General features: G+C 44.4%; 1 protein-coding gene and 1 long non-coding RNA gene across 2 annotated transcripts in view; one reads left to right on the top strand and one right to left on the bottom strand.

Annotated features, from left to right (window-relative positions):
* The window catches only part of ssc4d (scavenger receptor cysteine rich family member with 4 domains), a 19,088-nt gene extending 3,052 nt beyond the window's left edge, over positions 1 to 16,036 (bottom strand). The window contains exons 1-5 of the mRNA XM_090188724.1: positions 15,813 to 16,036; positions 15,056 to 15,091; positions 7,586 to 7,894; positions 6,601 to 6,678; positions 3,111 to 3,425 (exon numbers count right to left, since the gene is read on the bottom strand). Coding sequence (XP_090044850.1) covers positions 3,111 to 3,425; positions 6,601 to 6,678; positions 7,586 to 7,894; positions 15,056 to 15,091; positions 15,813 to 15,978 — 904 coding nt within the window. The 5' untranslated portion in view covers positions 15,979 to 16,036. The remainder of the gene's footprint in view (positions 1 to 3,110; positions 3,426 to 6,600; positions 6,679 to 7,585; positions 7,895 to 15,055; positions 15,092 to 15,812) is intronic.
* LOC149979927 (uncharacterized) lies at positions 2,107 to 2,459 on the top strand. Its single transcript, XR_016484096.1, has 3 exons — positions 2,107 to 2,180; positions 2,234 to 2,252; positions 2,378 to 2,459. It is a non-coding gene; the product is annotated as an uncharacterized LOC149979927 (long non-coding RNA).
* Positions 16,037 to 17,024: the final 988 nt, after the last annotated feature.

Here is a 17,024-nt window from a genome sequence, read left to right as displayed (position 1 = left end):
TAGGTGTGTGTAGGTGTCTGTGTAGGTGTGTAGGTGTGTAGGTGTGTGTAGGTGTGTAGGTGTGTGTAGGTGTGTGTGTAGGTGTGTGTAGGTGTGTAGGTGTGTAGGTGTGTGTAGGTGTGTGTGTAGGTTTGTGTAGGTGTGTGTAGGTGTGTAGGTGTGTAGGTGTGTAGGTGTGTGTAGGTGTCATGGCCTAATTTTCATTGTTTTTATTCACATATTTGAAGAGTCTTATTTATTCCTGTTTCTCCTTTATATTTATCACTACTGCAGTATATTATTTAATCAAACGTTTTATATTACTTTTTTTTCCCGTGAGTGTTTGACTTGTTGAGTGAATGAGGCAATGATTGAGTCCACTAGCTGTCTGGTTTGGAACCAGGCCGGCGTACCTGAACAGCATGGGGTTAACGAGCTTCCACCTGCATAAAGCCTGATCCAAATGACATTGAACAGGCAAACGATGGAACGCAGGATTCACCCAGACCGCTGTTGACGACGCCTGGGGAAAGAGGAGCTGCTACTGGGAGAGACCATTATCCTGCTCGGTCGAGGCAAACGACCGCAGCTCTGAGTAACACTATGTTGTTCGATTGATTGACCGATTCAGCTTCTCTCTCGCCACTTCAAGTCAGCCGGTGCGCTAAGGACGCGGCATTGGGGCGGCAGGAAGTCTAGCAGTTAAGAGCATTGGGCCAGTAACCGAAAGGTTGTTGGTTTGAATCCCTGAGCCGACTAGGTGAAAAATCTGTCTGTACCCTTGAACAAGTCATTTAACGCCAAGGTAAGTCGCTCTGGATAAGAGTGTTTGCTAAATGATGTAAGATGAGACCACAGTGACTCCCGCTCTTGGACCAGGCTGGCACCGAACCAAAGCACTCTGGTGAATGTGAGCCTGGGCTTGTTCTTGTGTGTTCGGGTTTTAATTACCCTCTTTTAACTAAAAGGGGAATATTATTAAAGAAGAACCTTAGATTTTGACCAGAATAATCAGGATAACGCTGACAAGTCAGGACATATTGCCTCACAAGGAGAACGTCAATTTTAGGGTTAAGGTTTAGGGGCGGCAGGGTAGCCTAGTGGTTAGAGCCGAAAGGTTGCAAGTTCGAATCCCCGAGCTGATAAGGTCTGTCGTTCTGCCCCTGAACAGGCAGTTAACCCACTGTTCCTAGGCCACCATTGAAAATAAGAATTTGTTCATAACTGACTTAAAGGTAAAAAATAAATAGGGGTTAGGGAAAATAGGCTTTGAATGGAAATCATTTTGGTCTAATTGTTGGTCCTCACAAGTACAGTAAAACCAACGTGTGTTTACTTCACTATGTACCTAGAATCGGAGTCTAATGGCGCATAGAGCCTGGTAACAGTGTAGGACTGTTTGGAAATTAGAGGGTGTGTAATTACTGAGTGACACGCTAATCAATATAAATTCCGGAGCAAATTCCAGCCACCGTGGCTCTAAATCGAGGCAGCGAGCCTGCTACAGTTGGGACTTTGATGAATGGAGAAAAGCGGCAATTAAAAATAAATGTTGTATCATGTCTGCCATATTTTTTTTGCCACAACCAATTGAGTTTGGGTATTTACAGTTTATGTGAAATGTCACCCCCTTATCTTTGTTGTCTTTATTATTTTGGTTAGGTGTTTTTGTTTTTTGTGTTTTTGTCCTGTCTAGGGTTTATGTCCTGTCTAGGGTTTTTGTCCTGTCTAGGGTTTTTGTCCTGTCTAGGGTTTATGTCCTGTCTAGGGTTTATGTACTGTCTAGGGTTTTTGTCCTGTCTAGGGTTTATGTCCTGTCTAGGGTTTATGTCCTGTCTAGGGTTTATGTCCTGTCTAGGGTTTTTGTCCTGTCTAGGGTTTATGTCCTGTCTAGGGTTTTTGTCCTGTCTAGGGTTTATGTCCTGTCTAGGGTTTATGTCCTGTCTAGGGTTTATGTCCTGTCTAGGGTTTTTGTCCTGTCTAGGGTTTTTGTCCTGTCTAGGGTTTTTGTCCTGTCTAGGGTTTATGTCCTGTCTAGGGTTTATGTCCTGTCTAGGGTTTATGTCCTGTCTAGGGTTTTTGTCCTGTCTAGTGTTTATGTCCTGTCTAGGGTTTTTGTCCTGTCTAGGGTTTTTGTCCTGTCTAGGGTTTTTGTCCTGTCTAGGGTTTTTGTCCTGTCTAGGGTTTATGTCCTGTCTAGGGTTTATGTCCTGTCTAGGGTTTTTGTCCTATCTAGGGTTTTTGTCCTGTCTAGGTTTTTTGTCCTGTCTAGGGTTTTTGTCCTGTCTAGGGTTTATGTCCTGTCTAGGGTTTATGTCCTGTCTAGGGTTTTTGTCCTGTCTAGGGTTTTTGTCCTGTCTAGGGTTATTGTCCTGTCTAGGGTTTATGTCCTGTCTAGGGTTTTTGTCCTGTCTAGGGTTATTGTCCTGTCTAGGGTTTTTGTCCTGTCTAGGGTTTTTGTCCTGTCTAGGGCTTTTGTATGTTTATGGGGTTGTTTTACTAGTCTAGGTGTTTTATACGTCTATGGTTGCCTTAAATTGGTTCTCAATTAGAGGCAGCTGTTTATCGTTGTCTCTGATTGGGAACCGTATTTAGGCAGCCATATTCCTTGGGTAATTTGTGGGTGTATCGTCTATGTATTAGTTGCCTGTGTCTGCACTTGTTCTATATAGCGTCACGTTAGTTTTGTTGTTTTTGTAAATTTGTTGAAGTGTTCATTAAAATAGAAGATGTATTCACATCACGCTGCGCCTTGGTCTCATCCATACAACGAACGTGACGTGAAAACTATTTCTAAGAAGCGTACTGTGAGATTTTTTTTCCAAACTTTAACACTCTTGTGCTGGTCGCACTTTGAAGTCTACAATGTAGAGAGTGGGGAGAGGTCAAGGGTTATGCTAGATGGTGATGAATCGAGATCACAGCGGTTGCTTTCATCCACTTCTGTCATAGGCTTCCATTCAATAGAATTTTAAACTCCTTCCTGAGGAGCTGTGAAACCAGACGTTTGGGGACGGCTGGTGGACAACATTACTCAGCCTACTGTGGCAGTCCTCCCTGCAGCAAAAGGACAATATCTAAATTCTCATCGGACAAATTAGTTATATTTCCATAGTCCCAGTCAGTCTTACGTGCACAGATAACTCCAGCGTCTTCATGGTGTCCACAGTTGTGCTGTCCCCAGCCCAGATTGAAACAATTCTCCAGTTTCATTTCACTGCCCGTACAGTCCACGTTGTCCAGCAAGATGGGACCCGAGCCGTAGCCGAAGAAGGCCAGGATCTTGGCGGCGATAGCGGGACCACAACCCAGCTGCCTACACACCACCTGGGCGTTGGGCAGCTGCCAGTCGTCGTCACACACCGTGCCCCAGAGGTTACCGTGGAACACTTCAACGCGACCCTCGCAGCTGCTATTACCGTTCACCACGCGGAGGACGGGACGCTCTGGAGGAGGAGACACACAGAGAGGCACATTCTTCATGGTGTATTAGTAAAAGGTGTTGCTATGGTTTCCTTGTTGCACAATGGATTTAATCTACAAATGGAATATTACAGTGCCTTGTGAAAGTATTCGGCCCCCTTGAACTTTGCGACCTTTTGCCACATTTCAGGCTTCAAACATAACGATATAAAACTGTATTTTTTGTGAAGAATCAACAACAAGTGGGACACAATCATGAAGTGGAACGAGATTTATTGGATATTTCAAACTTTTTTAACAAATCAAAAACTGAAAAATTGGGCGTGCAAAATTATTCAGCCCCCTTAAGTTAATACTTTGTAGCGCCACCTTTTGCTGCGATTACAGCTGTAAGTCACTTGGGGTATGTCTCTATCAGTTTTGCACATCGAGAGACTGACATTTTTTCCCATTCCTCCTTGCAAAACAGCTCGAGCTCAGTGAGGTTGGATGGAGAGCATTTGTGAACAGCAGTTTTCAGTTCTTTCCACAGATTCTCGATTGGATTCAGGTCTGGACTTTGACTTGGCCATTCTAACACCTGGATATGTTTATTTTTGAACCATTCCATTGTAGATTTTGCTTTATGTTTTGGATCATTGTCTTGTTGGAAGACAAATCTCCGTCCCAGTCTCAGGTCTTTTGCAGACTCCATCAGGTTTTCTTCCAGAATGGTCCTGTATTTGGCTCCATCCATCTTCCCATCAATTTTAACCATCTTCCCTGTCCCTGCTGAAGAAAAGCAGGCCCAAACCATGATGCTGCCACCACCATGTTTGACAGTGGGGATGGTGTGTTCAGCTGTGTTGCTTTTACACCAAACATAACGTTTTGCATTGTTGCCAAAAAGTTAAATTTTGGTTTCATCTGACCAGAGCACCTTCTTCCACATGTTTGGTGTGTCTCCCAGGTGGCTTGTGGCAAACTTTAAACGACACTTTTTATGGATATCTTTAAGAAATGGCTTTCTTCTTGCCACTCTTCCATAAAGGCCAGATTTGTGCAATATACGACTGATTGTTGTCCTATGGACAGAGTCTCCCACCTCAGCTGTAGATCTCTGCAGTTCATCCAGAGTGATCATGGGCCTCTTGGCTGCATCTCTGATCAGTCTTCTCCTTGTATGAGCTGAAAGTTTAGAGGGACGGCCAGGTCTTGGTAGATTTGCAGTGGTCTGATACTCCTTCCATTTCAATATTATCGCTTGCACAGTGCTCCTTGGGATGTTTAAAGCTTGGGAAATATTTTTGTATCTAAATCCGGCTTTAAACTTCTTCACAACAGTATCTCGGACCTGCCTGGTGTGTTCCTTGTTCTTCATGATGCTCTCTGCGCTTTTAACGGACCTCTGAGACTATCACAGTGCAGGTGCATTTATACGGAGACTTGATTACACACAGGTAGATTGTATGTATCATCATTAGTCATTTAGGTCAACATTGGATCATTCAGAGATCCTCACTGAACTTCTGGAGAGAGTTTGCTGCACTGAAAGTAAAGGGGCTGAATAATTTTGCACGCCCAGTTTTTCAGTTTTTGATTTGTTAAAAAAGTTAGAAATATCCAATAAATGTCGTTCCACTTCATGATTGTGTCCCACTTGTTGTTGATTCTTCACAAAAAAATACAGTTTTATATCTTTATGTTTGAAGCCTGAAATGTGTCAAAAGGTCGCAAAGTTCAAGGGGGCCGAATACTTTCGCAAGGCACTGTATGTATTATAAACTGGGTGGTTTGAGCCCTGAATGCTGATTGGCTGACAGCCGTGGTATATCAGACCGTATACCATGGGTATGACAAAACAATGATGTTTTACTGCCCTAATGATGTTGGTAAGCAGTTTATAATAGCAATAAGGCACCTCGGGGGTTTGTGGTATATGGCCAATATACCATGGCTAAGGGGTGTGTCCAGGCACTCCGCGATGCGTCGTGCCTAACAGCCATTAGCAGTGGTATATTGGCCATATACAACACCCCCTCGTGCCTTATTGCTTAAATAATAAGCAAGTATTATAACAGATATATCTGTTTAGAGTACATTAGCTGGAGATAATTCCATTCATTTGTCACATGGGGGGGGGGCTGCAGCATCACCACTACCTTTGGTTGTGATAGCAACCATTGTCTTTGTCACGGTAGTTGTAGTAGTGGTCTTGACTGGCTCTGTTCGGTCGGTCACTAGAATAACACAAACGATGCATTAGAATCAGAATAATGAGTCGGTCTACACCGGCAAGCTGATGCCTACAGTAGACGGCTGACCGTTTCCCATCCTCTGTGAGGAGAGGGGGGGGGGGGGTCGAATTAGGAATTACAATACTAGAATTTAGAATACCAGAATGGACATTAACCTTCTTATGATAGTATAAAAGGTCAGCCATTTTGGTCAGGGAATTGGTCAACCTTAGTTTGCCAGGGCTGTGATAAGATATTGTGTGAAACAATTCATTTGTAGAATGTGTCTGCACTGCGTGTTTGTTAGCTAGCTAGCCAGCCAGTTTTAGAGGAATGATTCTATAAACTGATCAAATTAACTACCCATATGCCAACATTCCATTCAAACAATACAGTCATTCCACAGCTTAGACAAGTTGTAGCTCGCAAGTACTGATATTGTATCATATAATATCACAGCTTGGAAACAAACATAAAAAAAAATATATGGTCTTTTTATATATATTTTAAAGGTTATTTATACAGAAAATTGGCATAAAACCCGTATAAACCCATGTTTATAATATGACAATATTTTTGGTTGACTGTGATTCTATTACACCATTTCTGATACACATCACATGCCTTACTTTTATTTTCCTGCATTAGTCAAATCAGGAAATGCATCACTTTTGCCTCTACTGCATTCATTCCAATTAGACTGACCAAAATGGCTGCCATTTTCACCATGTTCTGGAACTTTGAGGGTTTAGAAAATACTGTAGCCCCTCTAGTAATTTAATAGGATCTCTATGGGGGTGACTTCCTTTACTTGCTCCATCACCACCATGTACTGAGTGGCACCGCTGTCCCCGAGTTAAAGAGAAACTTAGAGAGGAAACAGCACCCTCTATTGGTCATAGGATAGAGATGCAGGTGGAGCAGTGTGGTCTGACGGGGACCACACTATTATTACATTATAATACTTAAGCTAAATAATTGCCTGTAATGCTGGCAGTCTGGAAGAATCCCCTTCCCATGGGCATTGTGTTCTTGGGAGAAACTGTGGTGGAGCCTGAACCTACACAGAGAACAGACATGAATAGCAGACATAGTATTAAAGACATTGGCAACATGAATTACAGCGAGAGAGAGAGAGATACAGAGAGAGAGAGAGAGAGATACAGGGAGAGAGAGAGAGAGAGACAGAGAGATACAGGGAGAGAGAGAGAGAGAGACAGAGAGATACAGGGAGAGAGAGAGAGAGAGAGACAGAGAGATACAGGGAGAGAGTGAGAGAGATATAGGGAGAGATACAGGGAGAGAGAGAGAAAGACAGAGAGACAGAGAGAGATACAGGGAGAGAGAGAGCGAGACAGAGAGATACAGGGAGAGAGAGAGAAAGACAGAGAGACAGAGAGATACAGGGAGAGAGAGAGAGACAGAGATAGAGGGAGAGAGAGAGCGAGAGAGAGATACAGGGAGAGAGAGAAAGACAGAGAGACAGAGAGAGATACAGGGAGACAGAGAGAGAGCGAGAGAGAGATACAGGGAGAGAGAGAAAGACAGAGAGACAGAGAGAGATACAGGGAGACAGAGAGATACAGGGAGAGAGAGAGCGAGAGAGAGATACAGGGAGAGAGAGAAAGACAGAGAGACAGAGAGAGATACAGGGAGAGAGAGAAAGACAGAGAGACAGAGAGAGAGAGAAAGACAGAGAGACAGAGAGAGACAAAGGGCGAGGGAGACATTTTTTTGTTGTTGAATTGAATTAAAAGAGAGACTGAGAGAGATACAGGGAGAGAGAGACAGAGAGAGAGAGAGAGAGAGACAGAGAGAGACAGACAGAGAGAGAGAGAGAGAGAGAGGTGGAGAGAGAGAGAGAGAGAGAGACAGAGAGAAACAGAGATACAGGGAGAGAGAGAAAGACCAAGAGAGACAGAGAGAGAGAGAAAGACAGACAGAGAGAGACAGAAACAGCTTCTCACAGATAACCCCAGCGTCCTCATGATGTCCACAGTTGTGTATCCCCCATCCCAGACTGTAGCATTTACTCAGCTGGTTCTCGTAACCATTACAGTTGACATTGTCCAGTAGAATCAGTCCTGTGCCGTAACCAAAGTAGGCATTGGTGGTGGAGGAAACGGCGTGGCCACAGCCAATCTGCTGACACACCACCCCTGCGTCTCTCCTACCCCAGTCGTCATCACACACCGTCCCCCAGCTGCCCTGGTAGAAGACCTCCACCCGTCCCTGGCAGTAGTCCAGTCCACCAACTAAGCGGATCCTACCATCTCCTAAAATATAGGGGAGGGCGGGAATCATCAGCATTCCATGTAAACCATATATGCAAAAGTATGAGGACATCCCTTCAAATTAGCTGGATTCGGCTATTTCAGCCACACCCGTTGCTGACAGGTGTATACAGTCGAGCACACAGCCATGCAATCTCCATAGACAAACAGTGGCAGTAGAATGGCTCGTACTGAAGAGCTCAGTGATTTAAAAAAATCTAATCAAAATTGAATTGTCACACACACATATTTAGTAGATGCTATTGTGGGTGTAGCGAAATGTTTGAGTTCAGAGCTCCAACAGTGCAGTAGTATCTAACAGTTCACAACAATACACAAATCTAAAAGAATGGAATTAATACGTATATAAATATTAGATTGAGCAATGTCGGCGTGGCATTGACTAAAATAGAGTAGAATAGAATGCAGTATATACATATGAGATGAGTAAAGCAGTATGTAAGCATTATTCAAACATTATTAAAGTGACTAGTGTTCCATTATTAAAGTGGCCAGTGATTCCATGTATATGTATATAGGGCAGCAGTCTCTAAGGTGCATGGTTGCATAACCGGGTGGAAGCTGGCTAGTGATGGCTGTTTAGCAGTCTAATGGCCTTGAGATAGAAGCTGTTTTTCAGTCTCTCGGTCCCAGCTTTGATGCAGATGTACTGATCTCGCCTTCTGGATGATAGCGGGGTGAACAGGATGTGGCTTGGGTGGTTGATGTCCTTGATGATCTTTTTGGCCTTCCTGTGACATCAGGTGCTGTAGCTGTCCTGGAGGGCAGGTTATGCGTTGCGCAGACCGCACCACCCTCAGGAGAGCCCTGCAGTTGTGGGCGGTATAGTTGCCATACTAGGCGGTCATAAAGCCCGACAGGATGCTCTCAATTGTGTATCTGTAAAAGTTTGTGAGGGTTTTAGGGGCCAAGACAAGTTTCTTCAGCCTAAGGTTGAAGAAGCCTTCCTCATCACACTGTCTGTGTGGGTGAACCATTTCAGATCGTCAGTGATGTGTACGCTGAGGAACTTGAAGCTTTCCACCTTCTCCCCTGCAGTCCAGGTGATGTGGCTAGGGGGTGGTCCCTCTGCTGTTTCCTGAAGTCCAGGATCAGCTCCTTTGTTTTGTTAACGTTGAGTGAGAGGTTATTTTCCTGGCACCCCTCTCCCAGGGCCCTCACCTCCTCCCTGTAGGCCGTCTCGTCATTGTTGGTAATCAGGCCTCCTACTCGTGTCGTCTGAAAACTTGATGATTGAGTTGGAGGCGTACGTGGCCACGCAGCCATGGGTGAACAGGGAGTACAGGAGGAGGCTGAGCATGCACCCTTGTGGGACCCCTGTGTTGCGGATCAGCGTAGTGGAGGTGTTGTTTCCTACCTTCACCACCTGTGGGCGGTCCGTCAGGAAGTCCAGGACCCAGTTGCACAGGGCGGGGTTCAGACCCAGGGCCCCAAGCTTAATGATGAGCTTAGACGGTACGATGGGGTTGAATACTGAGCGAGAGTCAAGGAACAGCATTCTTACATAGGTTTCCCTCTTGTCCAGATGGGATAGGGTAATGTGCAGTGCCATGGATAAAGCAGGGTGCAGTGCCATGGATAAAGCAGGGTGCAGTGTGGAGTCTGTGGAGCTATTGAGGCGCTAAGCAAATTAAAGTGGGTCTAGGGTGCCAGGTAAAGGTGGAGGTGATATAATCCTTAAACTAACCTCTCAAAGCACTTCATGATGACAGGAGTGCTACAGGGTGATAGTCATTTAGTTCAGTTACCTTTGCTTTATTGGGTACAGGAACAATGGTGGACATCTTGAAGCAAGTGGAGACAACAGACTGGGATAGGGAGAGATTGAATATGTCCGTAAACACTCCAGCCAGCTGGTCTGCGCATGCTCTAGGACACGGCTAGGGATTCCGTCTGGGCCGGCAGCCTTGCGAGAGTAAACACTCATAAATGTCTTACTCACGTCGGCCATGGAGAAGGAGAGCCCACAGTCCTCGGTAGCAGGCCGCATCGGTGGCACTGTGTTATCCTCAAAGCTGGTGAAGAAGGTGTTTAGCTTGTCCGGAAGCAAGACATCGGTGTCCGCAATGTGGTTGGCTTTTTGTAGTCCGTGATTGACTGTAGACCCTGACTCATACGTCTCATGTCTGAGCCGTTGAATTGCGACTCCACTTTGTCTCTGTACTGACGTTTAGCCTGTTTGATGCCTTACAGAGGGAATAACTACACTGTTTGTATTCGGCCATATTCCCAGTCACCTTGCCATGGTTAAATGCAGTGGTTCGCATTTTCAGTTTTGCGCGAATGCTGACATCTATCCACAGTTTCTGGTTTGGGTAGGATTTAATAGTCACAGTGGGTACAACATCTCCTATACACTTCCTGATGAACTCAGTCACCGTGTCATATTCGTGTATTTGTCCATGTCTCAGAGGCTACCCGGAACATATTCCAGTACATGTGAGCAAAATAATCTTGATGCGTGGATTCCGATTGGTCAGATCAGCGTTGAATAGACCTGAGCACATATATGTCCTGTTTGAGTTCCTGCCTATATGGAGTTGTGATCAGATTTTATGAAGGAAGGGTGGAGGTGGGCCTTGTAGACATTTTGAAAAGTTGAGTAGCATTGGTCCAATGTTTCCCAGTGCGAGTACTACAGTCATTGTGTTGGTAGAACTTCGGTAGTATTTTCCTCAAATTGCATTGCTAAAATCCCCAGCTACACAAAATTCCGGCCTCAGGATATGTGGTTTCCAGTTTGCATAAAGTCCAGTGTAGTTCTTTGTGGACCGTCATGGTATCGGCTTGAGGGGGATATTCACGGCTGTGACTATAACCAAAGATAATTATCTTGGGAGGTAATACGGTCGGCATTTGATTGTGAGGTGTTTTAGGTCAGCTGAACAAAATGACTTGAGTTTCTGTGCGTTATCACAATCACACCATGAGTAGTTAATCATGTAACATACACCCCCTCCTTTCTTCTTCCCGGAGAGTTCTTTATTCCTGTCTGCGCGATGTACTGAGAACCCAGCTGGTTGTATGGACGGGGACAGTATACACAGAGAGAGCCATGTTTCTGTATGCTACAATCCCTGATGTCTCCCTGGAAGGAGATCCTCGCCCTGAGCTCGTCTACTTTATTATCCAGAGACTGAACATTAGCGGTGGATGGTGTGCATGCCTCCTGAGTCGGACCAGAAGTCCACTCCGAATAACTCTTCTCAGCCGGCAACTTCATGGAGCAACCTCTGGGATAAGCTTAATTGCCCTGGGGGTACGAACAAAGGATCCAATTGGGGAAAGTTGTAATCCTGGTCGCAATGCACCATTCTGATATCTAAAAGTTATTTTTGGTTGTATGTAATAACACAAAAAAACTCCAAAGGCAAACATTGGCAGCAGATTGGCCCGTACTAAAGAGCTCAGTAACTTTCAACATGGCACCATCATAGGATGCCTTTCCAACAAGTCAGTTCATCAAATCTCTGCCCTGCTAGAGCTGCCCCGGTCAACTGTAAGTGTTGTTATTGTGAAGTGGAAACATCTAGGAGCAACAACGGCCCAGGCTCGAAGTGGTAGGCCACGCAAGCTCACAGAACGGGACCGCCGAGTTCTGAAGCATGTAGCGTGTAAAAATCATCTGTCCTCAGTTGCAACACTCACTACCGAGTTCCAAACTGCCTCTGGAAGCAACGTCAGCACAATAACTGTTCGTCGGGAGCTTCATGAAATGGGTTTCCATGGCCGAGCAGCTGTACACAAGCTTAAGATCACCATGCTCAATGCCAAGCATTTGCTGGAGTGGTGTAAAGCTTGCTGCCATTGGACTCTGGAGCAGTGGAAACGCGTGCACCCGTGCACCCGTGCACAAAGTGAGGTCCATACAGAAATTATTTATCGAGATTGGTGTGGAAGAACTTGACTAGCCTGCACAGTGCCCTGACCTCAACTCCATTTTTTATTTTACCTTTATTTAACTAGGCAAGTCAGTTAAGAACAGAATTCTTATTTTCAATGATGGCCTAGGAACAGTGGGTTAACTGCCTGTTCAGGGGCAGAACGACAGATTTGTACCTTGTCAGCTCGGGGGTTTGAACTTGCAACCTTCCGATTACTAGTCCAACGCTCTAACCACTAGGCTACCCTGCCGCCCATTGATCACCTTTGGGAATAATCGCCCAATATCAGTGCCCGACCTCACTAATGTTCTTGTGGCTGAATAGAAGCAGGTCCCCGCAACAATGTTCCAGCATCTAGTGGAAACTAGTGGCGTGCCGTGGGCCTGGGGCCTGGGCCTTCAGTGAAAATATATATATTTTTAAAATTATATTCTGATGATGTTTAGGCCAGCAGAGAAGGCCTTGCTGACCGTGACGGCTCACCACTGGTGGAAAACCATCCCAGAAGAGTGGAGTTACAGAAGCAAAGGGGGGAACCAACTCCATATTACTGGCCATGATTTTGGAATGAGATGTTCGACGAGCAGGTGTCCACATACTTTTGGATAATTTATCGTATCTTCTCACTCAAAGCCTGGATTCATGTCTATAACACATCTATAATGTCTTTATGGTGTGCCTATGTGTCTCCCGACCCCTCCTGTCTCAGCCTCCAGTATTTAACTGCAGTAGTTTATGTGTCGGGGGGCTAGGGTCAGTCTGTTATATTTGGAGTATTTCTCCTGTCTTATCTGGTGTCCTGTGCGAATTTAAGTATTCCCCTCTAATTCTCTCTCTCTTTCTCTTTTTCTCTCTTTCTCTTTCTCCTTCACTCCATTTCTCTCTCTCTCTCTCTCTTCTCTTGGAGGACCTGAACCCTAGGACCATGGCTCAGGACTACCTGGCCTGATGACTCCTTGTGTCCCCAGTCCACCTGGTCGTGCTGCTGCTCCGGTTTCTGATGTTCTGCCTTCGGCTGTGGAGCCATGGCCTGTTCGCCGGACATGCTGCCTTGTCCCGGACCTGCTGTTTTCAACTCTCTCTCTCTCTACCGCACCTGCTGTCTCTAACTCTGAATGATCGGCTATGAAAGGCCAACTGACATTTACTCCTGAGGTGCTGACCTGTTGCACCCTCTACAACCACAGTGAGTGATTTTGGAAAGACCGTGAGAAAGCTGGGCATCAAGATTATGCTGTGTATTACTCCTCGGGTTAATGACGGTCGGTAGTCTATCCCTGGATTTGAAGTTCTGTTGGTACAGCAAAAGCAAAGAGTAATGTGGGTCTATTTCCATTCAGTTTCCTGTTTCCTGTAGAGATGTTATTCTAGTTTCTAGTTCCATTCACTTCCTCAAAAACAGAGAATATTAACCATTCTAAAACACCACACACTAAATACAGTATGTCAATTCACAGGCTTTCTCCCTTTAGGATTTGTTTTTGTTTTTTGGAAGGGGGTATTTTATTAGGATCCCAATTAGCTGTTGTGAACGCCTTAGCTACTCTTCCTGGGATCCACACAGAACATGAAACATGACATAATACAGAACATTAATAGACAAGAACAGCACTATATACATTTAGAAATGCACACATAGCCTACATATCAATACACACTATTTACAAACTGTTTACAAACTATTTAGGTCCAATAAGGGGAGAGGCGTTGTGCCTTGAGGTGTTGCTTTATCTGTTTTGTGAAAACAGGTTTTGCTGTTTATTTGATCAACGTGAGATGGAACGGAGTTCCATGCAATAATGGCTCTGTATATTATTATAATATAATATTTAATACGCTTTCTTGAATTTATTCTGGATGTGGGGACTATGAAAAGACCCCTGGTGGCATGTCTGGTGGGATAAGTGTGTGTTTCAGAGCTGTGCGTAAGTTGACTATGCAAACAGTTTGGGATTTTCAACACATTCATGTTTCTTATTAAAAGAAGAAGTGATGCAGTCAGTCTGACGGCATAATGTTTATAATAGCCCTCTGATTACAATGAAGAGCAAGATGTGTCGCTCTGTTCTGGGCCAGTAACTAGGTCTTTCTTTGAAGCATTTGACAACTTGCCTGGACAATGATCAAAATAAGACAAAAGTAGAGCCTGCAGGACTTTCTTTGTGGAGTGTGGTGTCAAAAAAGCAGAACATCTCTTTATTACGGACAGACCTCTCCCCATCTTTACAACCATTGAATCTATATGTTTTGACCATGACAGTTTACAATCTGAGGTAACACCAAGTCATTTAGTCTCCTCAGCTTGTTCAACAGTCACGTCATTCATTACCAGATTCAGCTTTACCAAATACAATGCTCTTAGTTTTAGAGCTTGTTCAGGACCAGTTTATTACTGGCCACTCATTTCAAAACTGACTGCAAATCCACGTTAAGGGTTTCAGTGACTTCATTATCTGTGGTTGCTGACACGCATATGGTTAAATCATCAGCACACATGGACACACAGGCTTTGTTTAATGCCAGTGGTATGTCATTAGTAAAAAATAGAAAAGAGTAGAGGGCCTAGAGAACTGCCCTGTGGTACACCACACTTTACATGTTTAACATCATTATAGAAGCTTCCATTAAAGAAAACCCTCTGTTCTATTAGATGGATAGCTCTGCATCCACAATTTGGCAGATGTTGAAAAGCCATAACACCTACGTTTTTTTCAACAGGTCATGGCCAATAATATCAAAGGCTGCACTGAAATCTAACAATACAGCTCCAACAATCTTTTTATTATCAATTTCTTTCAACCAATCATCAGTCATTTGTGTCAGTACAGTACATGTTATAAGAATGCTGAAAGTATGTTGTCAATTTGTTTACAGAGAAATAGCATTGTATTTTGTCAACCACAATTTTTTCCCCCCGACAGTTTGCTATGAGCTGGCAGCAAGCTGATTGGTCGGCTGTTAGAGCCAGTAAAGGCCTCTTTACCACTCTTGGGTAGCGGAATGACTTTGGCTTCCCAGTGAATGGGTGCTTGTGTCAATGAAACAAGAGGCCCTAAACACATAAACAGTTGGGTAATGTTCGCTATGTGGGTTAGTTATTGAAAAAGTATCCTAGAATGTTACAATATGATATGTTTTTTGGGTCGTCTGTATTCATATAGGTGACGTAGGTCTGAAATCTGTGGTGGGATCAGTAATGTTACGGTTCAGAAAATACAGTCAGTAAAATGAGAAGAGATTCACTTAGAAAACCACTTACCAGGCATGGCTCTTCTGCTGATTTCGGTCAAATCTCCTGGAATCAGAAAATAAAAACGTCACAAAGAAATGTCAGATAGCACAGCAATCCCTCATGAATTTGATCGTTGATCATTAAGCCAATAAACACTTGAAGTCTGCTAACATCTCACTGGTCTAGTCAAAGGGAAATCATGAGAGATGGATCTGTCTTTTTGCAATAGTCTACATATGAAAACGAATTTGCAGTTCTTGACACAAACTGGTGCGCCAGGCAACTATTACCGTACACAGTTCTTAAATCTATTTTCTTTCCCATCTACCCAGTAAGTGGCACTCAACACGTCTCAATTAGCTTGAGTCTTAAACATTCTTCTTTAGCCTGTCTCCCCCCTTCATCTACACTGAGTGGATTTAACAAGACATCATTAAGGGTTGATAGATTTCACCTGGTCAGTCCATGTTCCATTTAGCAGGCAATTTTTATCCAAAGCAACTCAGTCATCCATTCATATATTTTACGTGGAGGTGATAATGGGAATCGAACCCACTATCTTGGCGTTGCAAGCGCCATGTTCTACTAACTGAACTACAGAGGACCATGTTCTACTAACTGAACTACAGAGGACCAAAAGTGAAATAAACAAGAACAAATTAACAGTAAACACTCACAAATGTTCCACACTCAGCTCAGACAACCAGGGGCTTTAAAATAGATTGTCTCCCAATTCAAAAATGAGCTGGGTTGATATATCACTCCATTACACACATACACTCACCGATCTGCAGTATCACTCCGACAGCCACCAGTAGCAGGGACCCTAGCAGGGATGCCAGCAGCCAGACAGCCAACGTCCAGCCTCCACACGGCCTGCACACACACTCCTTTACACGCTGGCATCGCATGGCTCTCTGTCTCTCTCGCTGTCTGACTGACGATCCCATCAGTCTGGTGGAACACACACACAATCTATCAGTGCACTGGACCCTCTGTCTGTCTCTCCTTCTCTCTCTCTCTGTCTCTGTGTGTCTCTCTCTCTGTCTCCATGTCTCTCTCTCTGTCTCCATGTCTCTCTCTGTCTCTCTTTCCATCTCTGTCTCCCTCCCTCTCTCTCCCTCTCTCTCTCTCTGTCTCCTTGTCTCTCTCTGTCTAGCTCTGTCTCTCTCTGACTCGCTCTGACTCTCTCTGACTCTCTCTGACTCTGACTTTCTTTCTGTCTGTCTCTGTCTCTCTGACTTCATCTCTCTCTCTGTCTCTCTGACTTCATCTCTCTCTCTGTCTCTCTGACTTCATCTGTCTCTCTCTCTCTCTGACTTCATCTCTCTCTGTCTCTCTCTCTGTAACTCTCTCTCTCTCTCTCTCTCTCTCTCTCTGCGTCTCTCTGTCTCTCTCTCTGTAACTCTTTCTCTGTCTCTCTCTCTCTCTCTCTCTGTCTCCGTGTCTCCCTCTGTCTCTGTGTCTTTTTGTCTCCATATCTCTCTGTCTAAATATCTCTCTGTCTACGTCTTTCTCTCTGTCTGTGTCTTTCTCCGTCTCTCTCTCTGTCTGTCTCTTTCTGTCTCTGTGTCTCTCTGTCCATGTCCCTCTCTGTTGATTTGCGCTTTTCACACCAAAGTACGTTCATCTCTTGGAGACAGAACGCGTCTCCTTCCTGAGCGGTATGATGGCTGTGTGGTCCCATGGTGTTTATACTTGCATACTATTGTTTGTACAGATGAACGTGGTACCTTCAGGCATTTGGAAATTGCTCCCAAGGATGAACCAGACTTGTGGAAGTCTACAATTTTTTTTCTGAGGTCTTGCTGATTTCTTTTGATTTTCCCATGATGTCAAGCAAAGAGGCACTGAGTTTTAAGGTAGGCCTTGAAATACATCCATAGGTACACCAATTCACTCAAAAGCCATGACATCATTTTCTGAAATTTTCCAAGCTGTTTAAAGGCACAGTCAACTTAGTGTATGTAAACTTCTGACCCACTGGAATTGTGAT

The sequence above is a fragment of the Oncorhynchus mykiss genome, chromosome 10, assembly GCF_057628025.1.
Source record: "Oncorhynchus mykiss isolate SJ-2025 chromosome 10, ASM5762802v1, whole genome shotgun sequence".
Lineage (NCBI taxonomy): Eukaryota > Metazoa > Chordata > Actinopteri > Salmoniformes > Salmonidae > Oncorhynchus > Oncorhynchus mykiss.
The sequence above is the reverse complement of the archived record's forward strand: the minus strand, read 5'-3'. Positions and strand labels throughout refer to the sequence as shown.